The sequence below is a fragment of the Nicotiana sylvestris genome, chromosome 9, assembly GCF_000393655.2.
Source record: "Nicotiana sylvestris chromosome 9, ASM39365v2, whole genome shotgun sequence".
Lineage (NCBI taxonomy): Eukaryota > Viridiplantae > Streptophyta > Magnoliopsida > Solanales > Solanaceae > Nicotiana > Nicotiana sylvestris.
Genome location: NC_091065.1, coordinates 55,251,299 through 55,269,589, shown reverse-complemented (window position 1 = coordinate 55,269,589; position 18,291 = coordinate 55,251,299). Strand labels below are relative to the sequence as shown.

Sequence of the window (18,291 nt, the reverse complement as noted above, 5' to 3'; positions counted from 1 at the left end):
TTCAAACTAAAATCCAATCAGTACAACAATGAAATGTGATTATAGCAATTGGCAATTTACTTTAAACTGGACGTGATAACACTCGGACAAGGACTACCATTAATAGGCTAATTAAAGTATTTAAGGTAAACTAATGGTGATTAACAAGTTAAACCACCAACAAACCACATGTCAGTCATAAACCAATTCTCAATCAATTGTGGAATTTGACACAACTATACCAATTAACGATACTTACGAATCAATTTCAGAGTGATTGGAATATTTTGAAGCAATTACACTTTAACTACTTCTAATTCCTGTTTTGAATTAACACAGGGCAATACGAACATTTATTCTAAGCTGACCCAAACTACATACTGATTTCCTGCTCAATCTCCAGTTATTAACACGAATAGAAGTCATGGATCTCAAATCATTTTTTTGTTCTAGTTTCTCCTGATTTCCAAGTTACACTACACCAACTGAAATTACACTATAACATAGCTAAATGACGAATATCCGTCTAACAGTCCACGGTTTTGATTACATACACGAATTTAAATACCCAAGCACCCACTTAATAGTCAAAACGAACAAACTCATGCTTAACAGTTCATCAATCCAATTTATACAATCCAGGATTAGTCTAGTACACAAATGACATGAAATATCGAGTAAGCTAACTGTTTTATACATTAAAATCAAACAAAAACAGGAGGAGTTCAGAGATCAACTTCAAACAGCATATTTACTTCATTTCCATAGACTTGAGAGCTACAAAACATGTACCTGGAAATTGAAATGTAAATAGAGAAAAGGACAGGAGTCATCTATTTTGAACAACAACAACAACAAACTCAACAATATACACCACAGAACATGCCAGGAACTGCTTTTGAAAACCAGAAATATCAGCAGACTCCACAGATCAATTCAACACACACTTAAAATATACTCCTAGCCCTCACAGCTGAATCTAAATACCCCTGCAATCCTGCTAGACCCAAACCCAACTGAAATCCAAAACTAGTAATGAAACTGTAAAATTGTTTTGGATTTCTTCATTTTTGATGTTTTGTTTTCTGAATAAACTTGGAATTAAAATGCCAGCTGAAATTGAAAGTAGGGAGGAGAGTTTTTGGTGGGGATTTTTGAGCTCAGAAGAAGAACCCCCTTTCCCAAAGCATTTCATGCCCTTATATAGGCAACCAAAGAGAATAGATCAGATTTTTAGGCCTTCTTTTTTAGTCCCTCCCTTATTTCAATTTAGTCCCTCTATTCTTGACTTGTTAAACAAGTAAACACCCCTATTGTGCTGAAATGTGCACTAAAATCCTATTCTAGAAGGCCCTAGGGTATTCTTCTACCCATACAATACCTATACTGCCCTTTCATATACTTTGAAATTACTATTCCTATCAGAACTACCCTTTTCCATACCCAGACTACCCCTGAAGGCTTCTCTAAGTTACTGATCATACCCTTATCCTTAACAGCTATAACCAATCCCCTAATTTAATCTAAAACTAACTGAAATTGATTAATTAGCACTCAAAAATCAACTAATTAAACTAACCAATCCCAATTGCTCAAATACACCCACTTAATCAAACTAAGACAAACCAGAAACTAGGATCAATCAAAGCAGGGCTTAAGCTAACATGATCAACGTTAAATGAAATTAAACTAATTCTTAACCAATAAACTCACAATCGACCATTCAAATATCAAACTCAGAACTAACAGTAATTGACAGAACTATACTAATACAAATAAATCATAAAATTAAATAGAACACTTAATGAAACAAAAACTGTAACTAAAACTTCAACCATGCGAGTAAAAAGAAACAGGAAAAACTCACAGAAGCACGAGGAACTCCAGCCAGTCACTAACGTCTGAGTCCTTTCAGATTTTTGACGCGTAACATCCCTAACCATGTGTTCTTACAAGAGAACACATGGTTAAGGATACTACGGTTCGAAATCACAAAGATTTTGGTTTAGGGTTTTGGCCATAAATTCTTAGATATAAGATTCGAGCCGTTTCACAGAGATTTGAAGGAAAATAATCATGGATTAGTATTGAGGGAAGACCGGGGATTGTGTGGTATAACTTTGGGCTGGTTTGGATCAACCTGCGATCTGACCGGAAACTTCAGTCGAAGATTCGACGAGCTCCGGCCTTATTCGAGGGGAACCAGTGGGTGGAACGGAAAGAGGGGAGTAAGGAGGACGAGTGGTGTAATTTTGGGCTTGAACGGTGCAGGTGACGTTCACCGCCGGCGAGGGGTTTGATGGCGGCGCGGATTAGGGTTCGTTGAGGATAGGTAGGGTGAGGAAAATGAGGCAAATGGGGTAGGGGGAGTTTTCGGACATTTATATACAAACAACCTAGTTAGATCCGGACCGTTGGATTGATGAGATCCAACGGTCGTGGTTGAATGCTGGGGAAACGACGTCGTTTGGACTTACTAGGGACCGGACCGGGTTGGGGGTTTGGGCTAGACTGGTTTGCAACGGGTTTAGGGCGTTTGGGCCTGAAAATCCCAACAAATTGGCCCAAATTTGGGTCTTCTATTAAGACCAAATTTCTACTCTTATTTTCTTTTTATTTTCCTTTCTTACTTTTACAATTTTTATAATTTTTTTTCTAATTTTTATGGAGATGTAAAACTAACATGAAATCCTAGTTATTTCAAAACGAAGACTAATTAATTCTTAAAATTGTTTGAAAACTATTTCATGACGAATTCCCAATAGAAATCATTAAAATGCAAAAATGAACTAATTTTGTGATTTCATGTTTTGTTCTAAACAACTTAAACTTTACTTGATACTAAAAAAACATAAAACTAAAACCTAAATGCAAAAATGCATATTTTTGTATTTTATAAAAATTAATATGCACAAATAGAATGCAACAATTATTAGAAAATGATACCGAAATGCACAAAAATTGTAAAAATAAAGAAAAATTATTTTGTTTGGGATTTTGGGAATAATCATATTTAGGGCAAAAATCACGTGCTCACACGTGGCAGACATCTTACTCATTCTTTACAAAACCACAACGGCATTATCTCGAGGTTGATCACGTTCGATCTTACATCTTCGAACTTCGAACTCTGCCATCAATCTTGAACCCAGTGTACTTCGAACTTATTCCTCAAGTGGTTCCTCAAGCCTGCTAAATCGAGCATACTTAATTTTGACCGTATACACAATCACATCTCAGACATATTACTTCTTTCTCAATATGTACTGCTTTATATTCTAATACCCGGAAGCAAAAACACATACCCTATCGTTGATCCATTGGCGGCATTAGTCGCTGAGGACATTGAGTGAATGACATTAAGGATTCTTTTAGAGGTTATATATCCTGAGATTAATTATCTTAGTATTATTTCTTATTGACTGTTTGGTATATTATATTGACGGTTGTGAGTTCAAGTCTCCCGAAGAGCAAGGGAAGTTCTTGGAGGGAAAGATGCCGGAGGTCTATTTGGAAACAGCCTCTCTACCCCACGGTATGAGTAAGATCTGCATACACACTACCCTCCTAGAAATGTCAATTATAACTTATCCAAGAATTATCATTCCATCCTCGGGTAAGTATAAGTTATCCCGTTATTATTTGAGATTATTATTCCACCCTGACAGGTATAAGTTATTTCTCTACTATTTGGAATTACAATTCTAATACTATTTTTGATCTTGGAATAGCTTATCCTAGAATTATTACTATTTTTGATTTTGGGATAGCTTATCCCAGAATTATTAACCAAACAAGGGATAATCCCAAGATTATCGCAACAAGGCCAAAGCCTATTCCTTTTTCTTTTAACTGATTGAATAACGACCCACCAAGGAAGGATGCCCACTGCACGACTATGCGAATTTAGCATAAGTACAAAATGACTCCAGAAATATAGGCACTTAGAGACATCAAGAACCAAGACATGGCCATGCATCTAGCAGATTTATTTATTTATTTATCCACTTGCATTGGCAAGAGTGGGACAAGAAAAGAGGTAGAAGAAGCTCCATATCCACACCATAACATAAGAGTTGTCAACATATGTTAAAGAATCTAGGTAATTCGAACTTCTATACTGGCTGAGGCAGGCGGACTAAAAGTTGACCGCTCATGACACTGCAAATATGAGAAAAAAAGAGAGGAAATGGATTTTGTCAGATATGCTCAAGAAAGCAATTGAATGGCTGAAGAGCTACCGTGGCTCACCTCTTTATGTAATAATAGCAGAAATCGGCCAAGATAAACGTTTGGACGATTTCTGCCAAAAATACCATAGGTATCCAGAAGTAACCCCGTCCAGCCAAATATAAATATGCTCCACGAGTGTCATAGACCTGTATATGAATAGGTGTAATTCTTAAGTCTCTTGAATTATGGGAAGAAAAGAAAAGGGACGGGGGCTTGGACAAGTGGTCTACTTAATACCAAAGTTGTAGGCCACAAAATAACACTTCAAAACTAACCTGAATAATCCAATGAGCACAACCCAAGAATCTTGCAACACCCAATGCAAACACATAATGAGCTGTAAATGGCTCAATTATCTGAAATGCAAGAATACGAACTATAAGCTCTTCGCGCTACAAAGTAAGGTCTGTAAAAGAGCAGATGATTTTTTCTCAAAAGCTTTCTTTTCTCAGAGGAAAGAACTGAAACAAACCTGAACATTCTGCATCAACCGAAGCTGAGGCAACACCGAGATAGATTCCAGGTATACACAAAAAGCCCAAAGCATTCGGAAGAAGAAAAAATGAGCTGTAGTAGGATGGATAAAAATTGCTGCAACGACGCAAGGCACAATCTGTGCAAAAAGGTCACATGGGAAAAAATGTCACTGCAGCTATTTTACTGGGAACATAAAGGACTTCCAATAATTTTACTGACCATCTTGCATACTAGCAGGCATAGTACATGTATCATGATCAAGAAGGTAAGGAATATATTGTTTTCCAAAAGCTAAAGCAACTTCAACAAATTTAATTCCTAATTCCACATTACAGCATCTTATTCACAAAGCTCTCAGAATTTGCAGTCATAAAACATAGATGTCAACTACTTAACTACTGAACATGCTAGCCTAGTTGCCAGGTACACCATGTAAAGTATAACCCACAGTGAAAACTACAACATATTTGCAAAAATAGAATATTGAAAATGTCAATAATGATGTCGGCAGTACTAGGTTCGTGTTGTATATGCTCTCATTCGGAAATAGCCTCTCTAAGGTTTGCGTACACACTACCCTCCCCTGACCCCACTTGTGTGATGACACTGGGTATGTTGTTGTTTAGGTACATGTTGGAGTTATCCTCATAATGTGAGCTAGAGTATATCAAGGTGGCTACATATTGGCTATAAACTTGTAAACAGCCTTCCAGCTAGTAATTACGATTATCTTATTATTCTCAATCACCAAACGATGTACAAAAACAAATAAATTCACCTTACAAAGTCTTAATGTTCTCCTACATTTTCAACATTGAACAGCCACAGATGTTTCCCACAAAGCAACAGATGCTAGTTGAACATCTAATCATGAAAAAAATTAAGTAATATTACAAGGTCTAATTAGTATAGCAGCAAAACAGAGGAATAGATTTGATTTTCAGGAACTACTTAAAAGGAGTATCAGTGTAAAATTTTATTAAACAAAAGGGAAGGAAGGAGTATGTCACATTAAATCGCTCCAACTCACCCAAAAGAAATGCATTACACAATAATATACATTATATTCTCTCTCTTGTTTAAAACCATTCAACTGACAAAATCTACAAGCGTGCATATACTTTGGCATTATTAACTCATATTTTATTGTCCATGATACATGTACCAAAACATCTTTCAGCGTTTTTTTTTCTTGTTCCCTTAGTAAACAATTTACATCCATCTTAAATATCACAAAATTCTGGAGTGATTCAGTGGCAAAAGGAGGATAGACAAGATCATATTTGGAATAAAACAATATAAAAGATTATGAACAAGGTAACTGAACGCATATCTCCTTTTATGTTCAACGTGTGAATCGCACAAGGAAAAAGCATAAAACTATATTTTGGTTGCAGCAACAATCAGGACAACAGATAGCCACTAGAGAAAAATGTACTTACCAAATACCAATAGTGCATGGTATCGAGATCTGCCATATAGGATGACTTCAACTTGAACTTCATCATATATATTACCCACAATGTTGCCACAAGTGTAACAAAATCTAGAATGGTGTGTATATCTCCTTCCATGATGAAACTACAAAATACTCTCACAGCTAGAAATATCGCCGTAAGCACTTGAGTCTTCAATGAGAGGCCTAATCATAGCAGGTGAAGAAAGATCATCAGATAAATGGTGAAACGTGAAAACCTGAACAATATTTGGAACAAAATATTAAGAATTACAGTGGATTATACTACAATTGAACTACTGCAGTTCTGGCTGTAACAACTTGATCTAGAAATTGCACATTTCACACAACAGGGAGTATGCCTTGTCACCTATAATCTGTCGGAGTAGAGAGGCATACCAGGTATTGACGAATTACTTTGTGTTGGATAATACAAAATTTTGCAAGATTAATCTTAAAAAGTTAAAACTACACCACTTAAGTGCTTTTTATTGCTTAGGCCAATACTGAATCACTATTGAGATGTCACTAAGCAAATATATTGGCACGCGCTAAGAACAGTACAAACCTGCTAGTTCCTTTTAAGGGGGCTCAACGGGTCACTTCTTTTATGTCAACAAGGTTCAAGTTGACATTAGACAAACATCAACCATACATTCATACTGTAACAGCCCACGGACATTGAATTTGAAAGGAGTTCGCTCGAAGCTTGTACGGTAATTGCACAAGATGTAGCAGAGTATAAGGATATTGTAATTTTATAGTTATGTGATATTCCCTATATAACCAATCACCTATCACTAACCACCAAAAAGAAGAGTACAGCAAAAGCCAAGCAAAATCCTAAAATTTTCATTGCTAGATTAATTGTGCAGCAAACTAACATAGAGTAAGGAGTTTGTTTGAAACAGTTACAACCCAAATTTTGGAGCTTGTTCTCTTTTAGGGAAAGATAAATATCTCAATTCAAGATAACAAAGAAGTGGGCAAGAAAGAAGTGAAAGGAAAAACATTTAGAAATACACTTTTAGCTGAGCCACAGTCAAACTGTAGATAACTTAGAAATTGGGTTATAAAGTTATAAAGATGATACGCAGAATTTTAATAATTGAAAAAGTCTTTCTTGTCTAATCTCTATGACGATCAAATAATTCTCCAAAAAAGAAAAAGTTTTCCGTCCAAAAATTTCTTGGTCAACGGAAAATTTAACGGATAGAGGACTGAGAAACGAAGGCTATCAAAAGAAAATCACACATAAAGCAATAAGTTTCAAAATTCCACAGCAGAAAAAAGAGAAAAATGAGAAGAGCTAATCGGGTAAGTAGTACCTGAGCAAGTTTTGAGAGTCGACAACTTGTAAATCAAACATAAGAGTCCGATTAAATGAACAGACTCAGCCAAAACGAAGAAGTGATTGTGATCACGGATGAGTAATTTGAGAGTAACCAGCAAAGTGAGACTTGTGACAAAACCTAAGACAGTCTTGACCTTTTTCGACTGCTTTCGAACCCATAAAAACAGTTTCTTCGCCGGCGTTTGCAACCCCTTCTCACCCATTTCTATTTGCCCTTAATTTCTTCTTAATTCTTTGATCAACTAGAAGATCGGAGAGTATTATTATGTACTATAGTATAAAAGAAAAGGAAAGTGAGGAGTTTTGACTTGGAACGACTGTGGCAATAATGGAGTGGAAGCCATTTATTACCAGTTTACAGTGCCACGAGACTGGTAGCTCATCACTGGGGCACTCAACGATGGTTTACGTACTAAAACCAATCGTGGTTTGACACGCCAAACTAAACCAATCCAAGTGAGACACGTTTCTCTTGGGCGTATTTTAGTTTCAATAAATAAATTATTTTTAAAATTTTCATAAGGTAAAATCTTAATTGATTTTAGAGTATTAAATATTAGGACTTCCTACTTAGTTCAAATAGTATAACAAATTATAACTAAAATTTTAGTTAATTGCAAAATCTTAAAATTTTAAGAATAGTTTAGTATAGTTTTGCCCAATATAAGAACTATTAAAAGCTGCTAAAAACGGAGAAAAAGGTCCAATAAAAGCGAGAAAAAAAGTAGAAGAAATAACTTGACAAAAGGTTAAAGCATACAGTCTAAGAGCCCGTTTGGACATAAGAATTTTTTTTCCTTTTTTTCCAATTTTTTTTTTTTTACTTTTTCTCGAAATCATCTTTTGTTCATAAAATTTCCAATTTCACTTGAAGATACATTTTGAAAATTTTCGAAAATTTGAAAAACTCCAAAAAATATTTTTCAAAATTTTCACTCAAATGACTCACAAAACTTCAAAAACAACCCAAAAACATATTCATTTCCAAACACAATTCTAAATTTCAAATATCATTTTCACTTGAAAAACTTTTTCACCCTGTTTTGAAAATTTACAATTCTTATGTCCAAACGCCCACTATACTACTCAATCAAGCTTTACAATCAAGAATATCAAAGTAAGATGTATTGATTAAATACGTGCATGCAAAATTCAACTACTAATGTAAATACATAAATGCAAAATTCAACTGCTAATATAAAAAAAAAATTGCTCAAAGGAAGAGAACCTAAAACCCTTAATTTTGTAGTTGTTGCTCGAACAGGGCAAAATTATGATGATGAAAAGGTGAAATTGTAACTTCTTTTATAAAATTACACGCATATATAAAATTATGTAAAATTTTTATTAGAAAAAAGACTCTAATAAGCTCTCAAAGAGCTTGTCTTCATCCTATATAATTTATAAAAAAAAACAGTATCAAAAATTTATATCAAAACTTTCCTAGTGTTTGCATGAATTAGTCAAAATTTACGAACTTTTCAAGTATGAAATTTTAATACTCCCAAATATAGTTGAAAGTATCAAAAGTTTCCTAGTATATGAATTAGTTCAAATTTTATTAACTAAAGGAATGCTGAAACCTTCCTACTGTGTGTGAATTAGACAAATTTTTATCAACTAAAAAAGATCTTCCTAAATTAGAAAGAAAAATTTAATAATACTCCTAAATATGGAGTTGGACGAAACCTTCCTATTGTGCAGAGAACGAAAATGTTTCATAGTATGAATGTCAATATTATTATAAATATTAAAAGTGTAATTAAATAATTATTTCTAAATAGTATGGAATTAATTAAATGACTATTTTGTCTAATGTTAACTTTATTTTAAAAAGGATAAAAAAGACGAACGATATTTCGCTAAGGGCCTTCGTGCTTTTAATATAGTACTAGCTTTAGTGTACGTTCGTTGCACGTGTATTTCGCGTCAATGCTTAGCATCAATCAATAAAATATATATACAAGAAGAACAAGTAAATGAAATTATCAAATAATAAGTTTTAAAATACCTACATTAAGATAATAGTTTACAATAAGTAACTTTGTACGTAGAAAAATATAGAGAGTTGTCATTTGTTTAAATGAATATCGAAAGAAAGAAAAATAAGTAATGACAACTCACTGAGAATACATTTTGTCTCTAATGCTTCATGTTATTGTATAATGTTTGTATTTTTAACAATTACCTATAACCGATTATATGATGAATTTTAAAATGAATGACTTGGATTTTCTACACATTAGTAAAATCAAAGACTTTTCTGGTAAGTTAGGACTTAATTATTTATTCTTAACATTAAAGAGAATAATTATTATTCTTAAGGGAATTTTCTCAATAATAATGTTTGATCATATTGAAATCTAGTTTTAAGATACGCGCAATGCGCGTGTATCCTATATCAATAAGTATATATATTTTAAAATTATATAAATATTATTAAATAATATATATGAGTTATATTATAAATTTTAAAAATATAAGTTATTGAAAATGATGAATATTGATCTTATTTAGGCAACAAAATATAAGATGACCTAGCTAAGCATGAAAACAATCAAGATAATTTTGATAACTTAGTGATCTATCATTTATCCTTCTTTTGCTTTAACTTAAAATGAAAATAATTGTCTAGGTAATATGTATTATAGACAGAGCAACTAAAAAAATTACGACAAATAAATTATGTAGCTAAACAGTAAATATTAATTTTTAAGTAAACTTTAGCTATGGGTTAGTGACAGATTATCAAAAGAAAATTCCCATTAGCTATGAGACGAATTTCATACCTAATTTCTATTTTTCTTAAAGTCAAATTATGTAACAAACTTTTTTTTAACCCAAAAAAAGTCATTCATCTAGTTGAAGGAAATATGCATTATAGTAAATTAAGGTATTGCCTTGGAAATAAAGTGTTTTAATTCAGTATTTTCTGATAATATTTTTTTCTTACTGCATTTAATATATGATGAAGTAATTAACTTTTTTTTCTAGAATAAAATAAAATTTCGATTATATAAGATTAATTTTTTTTTAAAATATAGAGTGAAAATTCATGGACTCATGGTCTTATAGTTAGTATATATCCTTAGTATCATCAACCAAATATACAAAAGAATAGATAATTAATTTTAATCTCCTTGCAGCAATCTTGTTAAATTTATTTATTATCACCATCTTCTAATCAACACGACCATTAAGAAGTTTTAACAAAATTGGAAACATTAATTTTTATTTAAAAAATTATAGAAGAAAAGAACGTGGTAAAAAATTAGTTAGTTTAAAAAAAGAAATAAAAGTAAAAATATTTCGAGTAATTAGGAGTTTTTACATAGTTCAAACAAGAAAAGGTTTAATAGTTAAAATTTTATTAATTTAAATTTTTTAAATATTAAGAAATTTATTAAATATTAATTTTATAGTATACTTTCTGTAATCTAATGTAAACTTTATTTTTAAAGGTAAACTTATAAATCACCTAACTCTTTGTCTACGTGTGAAAAATTAGAATCAACACAACTGATATTGTCATGTAGGATGCAGTATATTTCATATATTCACAACAAATTTATTATTATTTAATTTAGAATGAAAATTAAACAAAAGGTAGTCAACAAAAGATTGGAATTCCAGTAATTGCCTAACGATTCTTATGTGTTAAAATTTGGAAACTTGGAAAGGATTTTCCTAACATTACCATGCAATGAAATAAAAAGGTTCTTATTGATTATTAAGGTCATAAATTCTAGAAAAAGTTAAAGTCGTTTCTATCTAACTTTATTACCGAACATCTATTTTAGTCTAAATATAATTAAAATAATTCTGACAAAAGAAAAAAGAAATATACAAAAACTTATAACTTGTTTGGATGGTTGTTACCCATTGTATTGTATCGTATTGTTACGTTAAATATGATATTTGTTTTGATTGTTACTTAAATTTTATTGTATTGTATCGTTAAATTTCTCGTTACATAACGACAAAATGTGCCACTTTATGTAACAACCAATTTGGTGTGGTCGCGTCGTTACCTTGTCTTTTTCTCTCAATCTCACCCTTCATTATTATTAAATAATTTTATTTTATCATTTACCCTACCTTTTTATATAATAATTTTACCTGTATCATAATTTTTCTTTACAATATTGCAAGTTTATTCTTCATATTGCTGGTGTGTGATATCATGAAATGATGGCAAACAACACAATCTATCCAAACATTATATTTGTAAAACGATACAGTACAATACAATACAGTACGATACGATAAATTATAAAACGATACGTAACCGTAGATGATTTCTAAATGATTCCTATTTAACTAAAACGATCATAATTCTAGGAAACTTTAAAGAGGAAAAGTAGGATTCTTAGTTTTTACATCATTAGAATCGTGGAAAATTCATAATTACATAGCAGACCACAAAACAAATTAATATTTGTATTTAAATTTTCATATATCTGTTTATGAACATATTGCTATTTAAATTGAAGTTTACTTCAAATGAAGACAAAAGCGTTGAAAAAAAGAAGCTTTAATAACAATCCGTTATATTGAAAACCTTAGAAACATGAAAGTATTGGATTTAAGGAAAATAGTTGCACAATTAAATAAGGTAAAATCCTACTCAAATTTAAAGTCCTTAATATTAGAATTTCCTACGTGGAAAGATTTAGTAACTAAAATTTTAATAGATTTCAAAATACAAAATATTAGGACGATAATCAAATGACTATTTTGTCCAGTGTGAATTCTATTTTCAAGGGATAAAAAAGGCGAACGATATTTCGCTAAGGGCCTTCATGCTTTTAATATAGTATAGATAGATAGATAGATATTTTTGGAATGAGTTTATACATGGGAAGTGACAAAACAGAGTAATAACTTGTTATCACTAATTAAAGGCAGATTACATGCTCCCTCCCGTACACATTAAGAGATCGTTTGGTATGAGGTATAAGAAGGTATAAGGGGTGGTATAAAAATTTAATACTACCTTACTATTCTGTTTGGTTAGCAAATCAGGTATAAGTTATTCCAGTGTTAATTTTAACACCGAGATAACTTATACCTTATAGAGGGTGTAATAATTAGCACCAGTATAACTTATACCTGCTTCTTAGAAATTATACAATTATCATTCTTAATACAACATACCAAACAGTGAATAAACAACAATCCTAGAATAACTAATCGTAGCATAACTTATCCCAACATAACTTATACCGGCATAAGCCCTATTCCAACCAAACGACCCCTAAGTGATCAATTTGCTTTTTTATTTGGTTCAAAATAAGTATCCATTTATATAATCAAGAAAAAAATTAATTAATTTTTCCAAAATTACCCTTATGTACGTATTCCTAAAAAGTCTGTTACTGCTCACATTAACTATGCTGCAATATTTAATTAAGGGTAGTTTAGCCACACTAACTATTTTTGTCTATTTCCTTAATAGATGTGCCCAAAACAAATTGACTTATTGTGGACCCGAGGAAGTAGTTTTACCCCTGACCTTGAGATCAAATCCCTACGACACATTCTTCAATACGAATAACCTTTTACATATACAACCTTTAAAAAGTAAATCTAAAATGCATTACTTTTGCTTAACTGATATTGCGTGATTTACACCCAATAAAAGCGAATGAGTATTAATGTTTTTGTGTATGGAGCTATAAATTGACGCCATGTATTCAGTTCTTTCCATTTTCTTATTTTTTTGATCTATCTCCTTTTTTCATCAAATTTTTTAATTAATCTTAAATTTATTTTTTTAAAAGTTTTTTAGCCTCCATCTTCAATATCCCTTCATCGCTGCTCCGCTGTCACCTCTATTCTCGCCGCCTTATATCACCTACCTCAATTTGTGCTACACCATAAAATTTTTCAATTCTCGTCGATTTAAAAATAAAACCTATAAATCACAAAGGAAAAAAGTCGTTACTTTGCCATTAATTCATGAAACCCATTTTAAATTCTTCATCACAATCCCCAATGTTCTAATTTTCAAGCACCGTCAATGTAGCAAAGTTTAAAATTAGAGCTTCGAATGTAAAGGGAATAAGGAGTTAAATGAAGAGAATTCAAATTGAGCACAATCAGCGAGCATGTGATTAAAATTGAAATTTTCCAAATCCAAATTAAAATAATTTTTTTTAGAGAAAACAGGTTCAAAAAGTTTAGAGAAAGAAAGCACCTGCAAATAAATATTGTCCATTATTGGTCAATCAGGTCCACAAAAATCTAGTTTTAAATTCGTACCAAAGCTGATACCCACGTTGGATTGTTGATTTTTGTCTTTTAATTTTTTTGAGGAAGAAGAAACTTGGTTTTTTTCCTGCTGTTTAGAGCCATTTTGAGAGCATATCCTCAGTCATGATTTACCTGCTTATTGTTTAAATCTGGTTTTATCACTTAAATTCTTAAAAATGTGAAAACTGTTTGGGCCGAGTTCTCTATTTTACTGATAGTTTGAGTGATTGTGAGGTTGATGACTGAGATAGACCGAGGGTCTGATTGTGAGGTTAATGACTGAAATAGACCGAGGGTCTGATGGTGAGGTTAATAACTAAGAGAGTCCGATGACCTGGTTGTGAGGATTATATATTTATGGATCGGGCTGCACGCCGCACCAATATATATATATATATATATATATATAGATCGGGCTGCACGTTGCAGCGATATAGCGCTTGGGCTGTAGGAGCCCCTCCGGAGTCTGCACACCCCCAGTGAGCGCAGTCGACTATATATATGGATCGGGCTGCACGCCGCAACGATATATGGATTGGGTTGCACGCCGCAACGGTTACTATATGGTACTTATTGAGTGTGAGTGCTGAGTGTGAGCGCTGACTGATGAGAGTTGAGTCTCGAGTGACTGAGAGGCTTGCCCGATGGGCTGTATACATATATGAGTGATGCTTTGCCCGAGGGGCTTGTTTTATGAAATTGCTGTTTCCACTCCTCTTTATACTGAGCCTCTATTGAAAATGTTGAACAAATGCTTTTAAACAACTTTCATTTAAGCTGGAGTTTTATGAGATATTCGGTATTTAATCACTGATTTTGGCTTTGTTATTTCCACTAAGACTTTTATGATATGAGGTGTTTATAATTTCTGTTTTACCGAGGGGCTGTTTACGAACTATGTTTTGCCCGAGGGGCCGGTTATGATTTTCATCTCTTTTATTAAAAATATTATTGAACCCCTACAGAAACTGTTGGAAAGCATTTTCAAATGATTTTTACCAAAAGCTGGATTTTAAATGAGACTATTGACTCATATTCTGATTTGAAAGCCTGTTGTGATTATTGAGTTTATCATAAATGTGGATTCATCGTTTCCTACTGATCAATCTTTATTTACTCTTATTATTTACTGGGTTATAGTACTCACATTACTCCCTACACCTCGTGTGCAGATTCAGGTATTTCGGAAGCCAGTAGCGGGTGTTGATTGCTCAGAGGCGGAGTCGTCGGAGTTAGCAAGGTGGTTGCACGACGTTCACAACACTGCTTTCCTTCCTTATTTTTTCATTACTGTATTTAGTACATTTTTAGACCTTGTTGTATTCAAACCTTGGTAGATGCTTATGACTAGTGACACCCCAATGTCGGGCTTGTGTAATTATTCTGCACTTTTCTTTTGAGTTTCATTATGAGATTATTGGTTTATAAATAGATTAAAAACAAATTTTATTGGAAAATGGTTGATTCGGGAGTTGTGTCGGCTGTCCTAGTTTCACGATAGGTGCTATCACGATCGGGTCGATTTTTGGGTTGTGACAAGTTGGTATCTGAGCCTAGGTTACATAGGTCTCACAAGTCATGAGCAGGTTTAGTAGAGTCTCGCGGATCGGTATGGAGACTTTTGTATTTATCCTCGGGAGGCTGCTGAACCTTTAGGAAAAACTTCATATTTTTGAAATTCTTATGGTGCGTCCTTTATTCAGCTTGAAAAGTAACTCTTTGAATTCCTTCCAAGCGTTCGTATGCGTGCATAAGTGCTCAGTATCCGATGTGCATCGATGACTTGTGATTCCCCGATCATGTGGCGAGATGTGATCTCTGTGTGTTGATGTTGGGCCAGTCTGGAAGACTTGAGGTCGGATTTTTGCCTATAGCTTGATCCCTGAGCTGTTGATTTCGTGAGCGCATGCTTCTGGATCTATATGTTCTGTTGTGTCCCTATTAAGGGTAGTAATGACTGGATAGCTATGTGATGAGTATGTTATGACTGCGAGGAGTATTCATATGATTTGGAAACGACGAGAAGGGTCTGCTGGAGGATAGAAGAACTATAGGGTACTTGATTTTCATCTCGATTTGAGGTATAGCCCTGAGTTATGGGTGTGTGAAGAATCTTTTCATATGTTCTAGTTGGGAGTGAAATAAATTTCATGTTACGATATGAGTTCAGACTCAAGAAGATTAAGTGACTGCGTAATGTTTATGACGGTGGAAGGTATACATAAATGTTAGTTTGAGGCAAAGCAGGTGGGTTATCTTCTGCGGAGTGTTCTGAGGTTGTGTGATCCTTATGTTGTCTGTTAGGAGCTCTCATTTAAAAGTGTAATATATGTGTTGCAATTTAAATTTGGGTCGCTTAAGAGAGTGGGGTTCAACTACTACGAGAGTGAATGCGAAATTTGCACAAAATTTAAAGTACCATGTGGTCTGTGTTTCACGGGTGTATGAAGGGTTGAGTTTAAATCTCACTATAGTATTATGGTAGCAATAGAGTATATGCGTTACGAGTTATTGTGTGTATTTTGGTCTATGGCGTCGAGCCAAGTGGGGGAGTCTACTATTGATTAGTTGATTGCGCGGTTATGTGCTATGTTGGTTCAAGTTTGAGGCGTACTAGTAAATCAGTTATGGCCTACGGAGATTGAGACCGAGGATGGCTCGAGTAAAGGAAATATTTTGACAAAGGTTGTAGTATACTTCATAGGTGTGTGAGAATCACGGAATGTCTTGAGTTGTTGTTGGTAAAGGATGCTCGGTGCATAGAGCAAGAAGTTGCTTGGTTGTATCAGGATGAGGTTGCATTCTGCAGTGTCTGAAGTGCTAATGAGGCACAGGTTGTTCGGTTCATTTGATCGGGCTAATTGCGGTTTGAGTAGAGTGGATGACTCTCGAGAAGGGTTCTAATGTGTTTAAGATTTTTCATGTAACAATTGGGTATTTTCAAGTTGTATATGTGGCTAGAAACTGAGTTTTCATTGGAAGATGTCAAGACTTGTGGTATTTTCTATATTAATTATGGGATTCTATGTATCAGCATCAGGAAGGTAAAGGTAACAGATTTAGATTTGCAAGAAGTCTCTTCAGAGTAAAGTATTTTTAATGTGGTATTTTTGGGAATATTTAAGAGAGTATTCAACGGCTTATGAGTCTTAGATGGTGTGGTTTTGTGCTTGGGTCTCATGTGGTGAGTCTGGGTTGAGGAATTGTGGTGTTGTAGTAGGAAGAAGTGTCAAGCTGACAGTAGATCAGAAGGAAACTCGGATAGATGGGATAACTTAGTAGTAGGCCGAGTCGGTATGGTAAGAATATAATTAATTCTTGGATACTTACGAGGTAATGAGTTTCTACAGGTGTTTCGCGGCAATTCTTTTGGGTTCTAGTGACCTGCGTAACTCGGTTGAGTTAGAAGGATTCAGTCCTGACAGTTTGGTGTTGTGCAAATGGAACTCGGAGAGTTCTAGATGGTTTCTACCACAGTTAGGGAGGTATATTTTTCCTATTTTCATGAAGAGCATGGGATGTATAATAATATTCTCCTAGATGGGATCGAATAGAAAAGTTCTTGGCTTGGTTGAGTAAGTAATTGCTTGTAGCTCGGAGTGGATTGTGAAGTTCTCATAATTTTCATTTAGGTGGTATCGTGTATGCAGTATGTTGTGTGGGGTTGAGGTTTGCATGTGTAAGGTTACGATTTAGTTTTGAAAGAAAGGTCATAAATTCTTAAATAGCATAGGCAGCTTCAGGTGACTAGATAAATGAGATCACTGATTGGTGTGGCTTGATAAGGGTACACATTTTAGAAGGGGCGATGTGTTTGAGTTATGGATGCTTTATTGGTATTGCGGCACTATCTCGTCTGATCGACTGATGATATTCGAGTTTGTTTGTGGTACCGAAGAATTATGGGTGTACCCCTCATGGGATGATTGAGTATTAGAGGTGTGTTGTATATTCGAGCGGCGAAATTGGGATCAGATATGGTAATTCATGTGCCTTATGGATTGGAGACTGAAAGTTCTCATAAATAGGTTAACTCGTGGTTGTGGATGGTAAAGATGTGGGCTAGTTAGTCAGATGATAGTATGTGCTATGATTCAACCATTATGAACCTTCGGAGGATTATTTATCTGTTGTGTGTGACTAGAGTTGATGTGTGGTTCATTGGTAGCCCTATATGGATGTGTGTTTTGCATCGAGACTGCTTTGTTGACTTCAAGACGCTATTGGTGAGTGATGTATTGAGTCGTTGTTATTTAGCTATTAGTGTTCTGAGGTGATCTACGGATTATTTTTCTGTGTTGTGAGACGTTATGATTTATTGGTTATAGGCACAGATGGTGCGGTTCCATTGGGGTTTCATAGTGGAAGTCGAGCGAGAAGAGTACTAGGTATTGCTCGGTGGATGGCGTATCGGTTATGTCCTTTCGGGTTGTGTGGTGTTATGTATTTGCTTCACCATGGGTATGATGATTTGCTTTGATTCTAGACATCAATTGTGCGTGGTCGTCAATTTCGAGCAGAGTAACTTGAGGTGTTT

At 33.9% G+C, this 18,291-nt stretch overlaps 1 protein-coding gene and 1 long non-coding RNA gene across 2 annotated transcripts; both read right to left on the bottom strand.

The window, feature by feature from the left end:
• Positions 1-461: 461 nt before the first annotated feature.
• Positions 462-2,652, bottom strand: LOC138876896 (uncharacterized). Its single transcript, XR_011402202.1, has 2 exons — positions 1,847-2,652; positions 462-771 (listed from the first exon to the last, which is right to left on the bottom strand). It is a non-coding gene; the product is annotated as an uncharacterized lncRNA (long non-coding RNA).
• Positions 2,653-3,947: 1,295 nt separating this feature from the next.
• On the bottom strand, positions 3,948-7,881 carry LOC104233347 (uncharacterized). The gene is made up of 6 exons (XM_009786739.2): positions 7,474-7,881; positions 6,132-6,331; positions 4,685-4,825; positions 4,488-4,568; positions 4,231-4,358; positions 3,948-4,140 (listed from the first exon to the last, which is right to left on the bottom strand). The coding sequence occupies exons 1-6, from the start codon at positions 7,700-7,702 to the stop codon at positions 4,095-4,097; spliced, it is 825 nt and encodes a 274-aa protein (XP_009785041.1). The 5' UTR covers positions 7,703-7,881; the 3' UTR covers positions 3,948-4,094.
• Between the last annotated feature and the right edge of the window lie 10,410 nt (positions 7,882-18,291).

What these genes read in the sequence shown, in the direction of transcription:
- LOC104233347 (XM_009786739.2), bottom strand. Translation starts at nt 7,702, where the DNA reads ATGGGTGAGAAGGGGTTGCAAACGCCGGCGAAGAAACTGTTTTTATGG. An exon ending in GACTCTCAAAACTTGCTCAG is followed by an intron (nt 6,332 to 7,473) that starts GTACTACTTACC and finishes TGCTATGATTAG; the next exon opens with GCCTCTCATTGAAGACTCAA. An exon ending in TGCTATTATTACATAAAGAG is followed by an intron (nt 4,141 to 4,230) that starts GTGAGCCACGGT and finishes TCATATTTGCAG; the next exon opens with TGTCATGAGCGGTCAACTTT.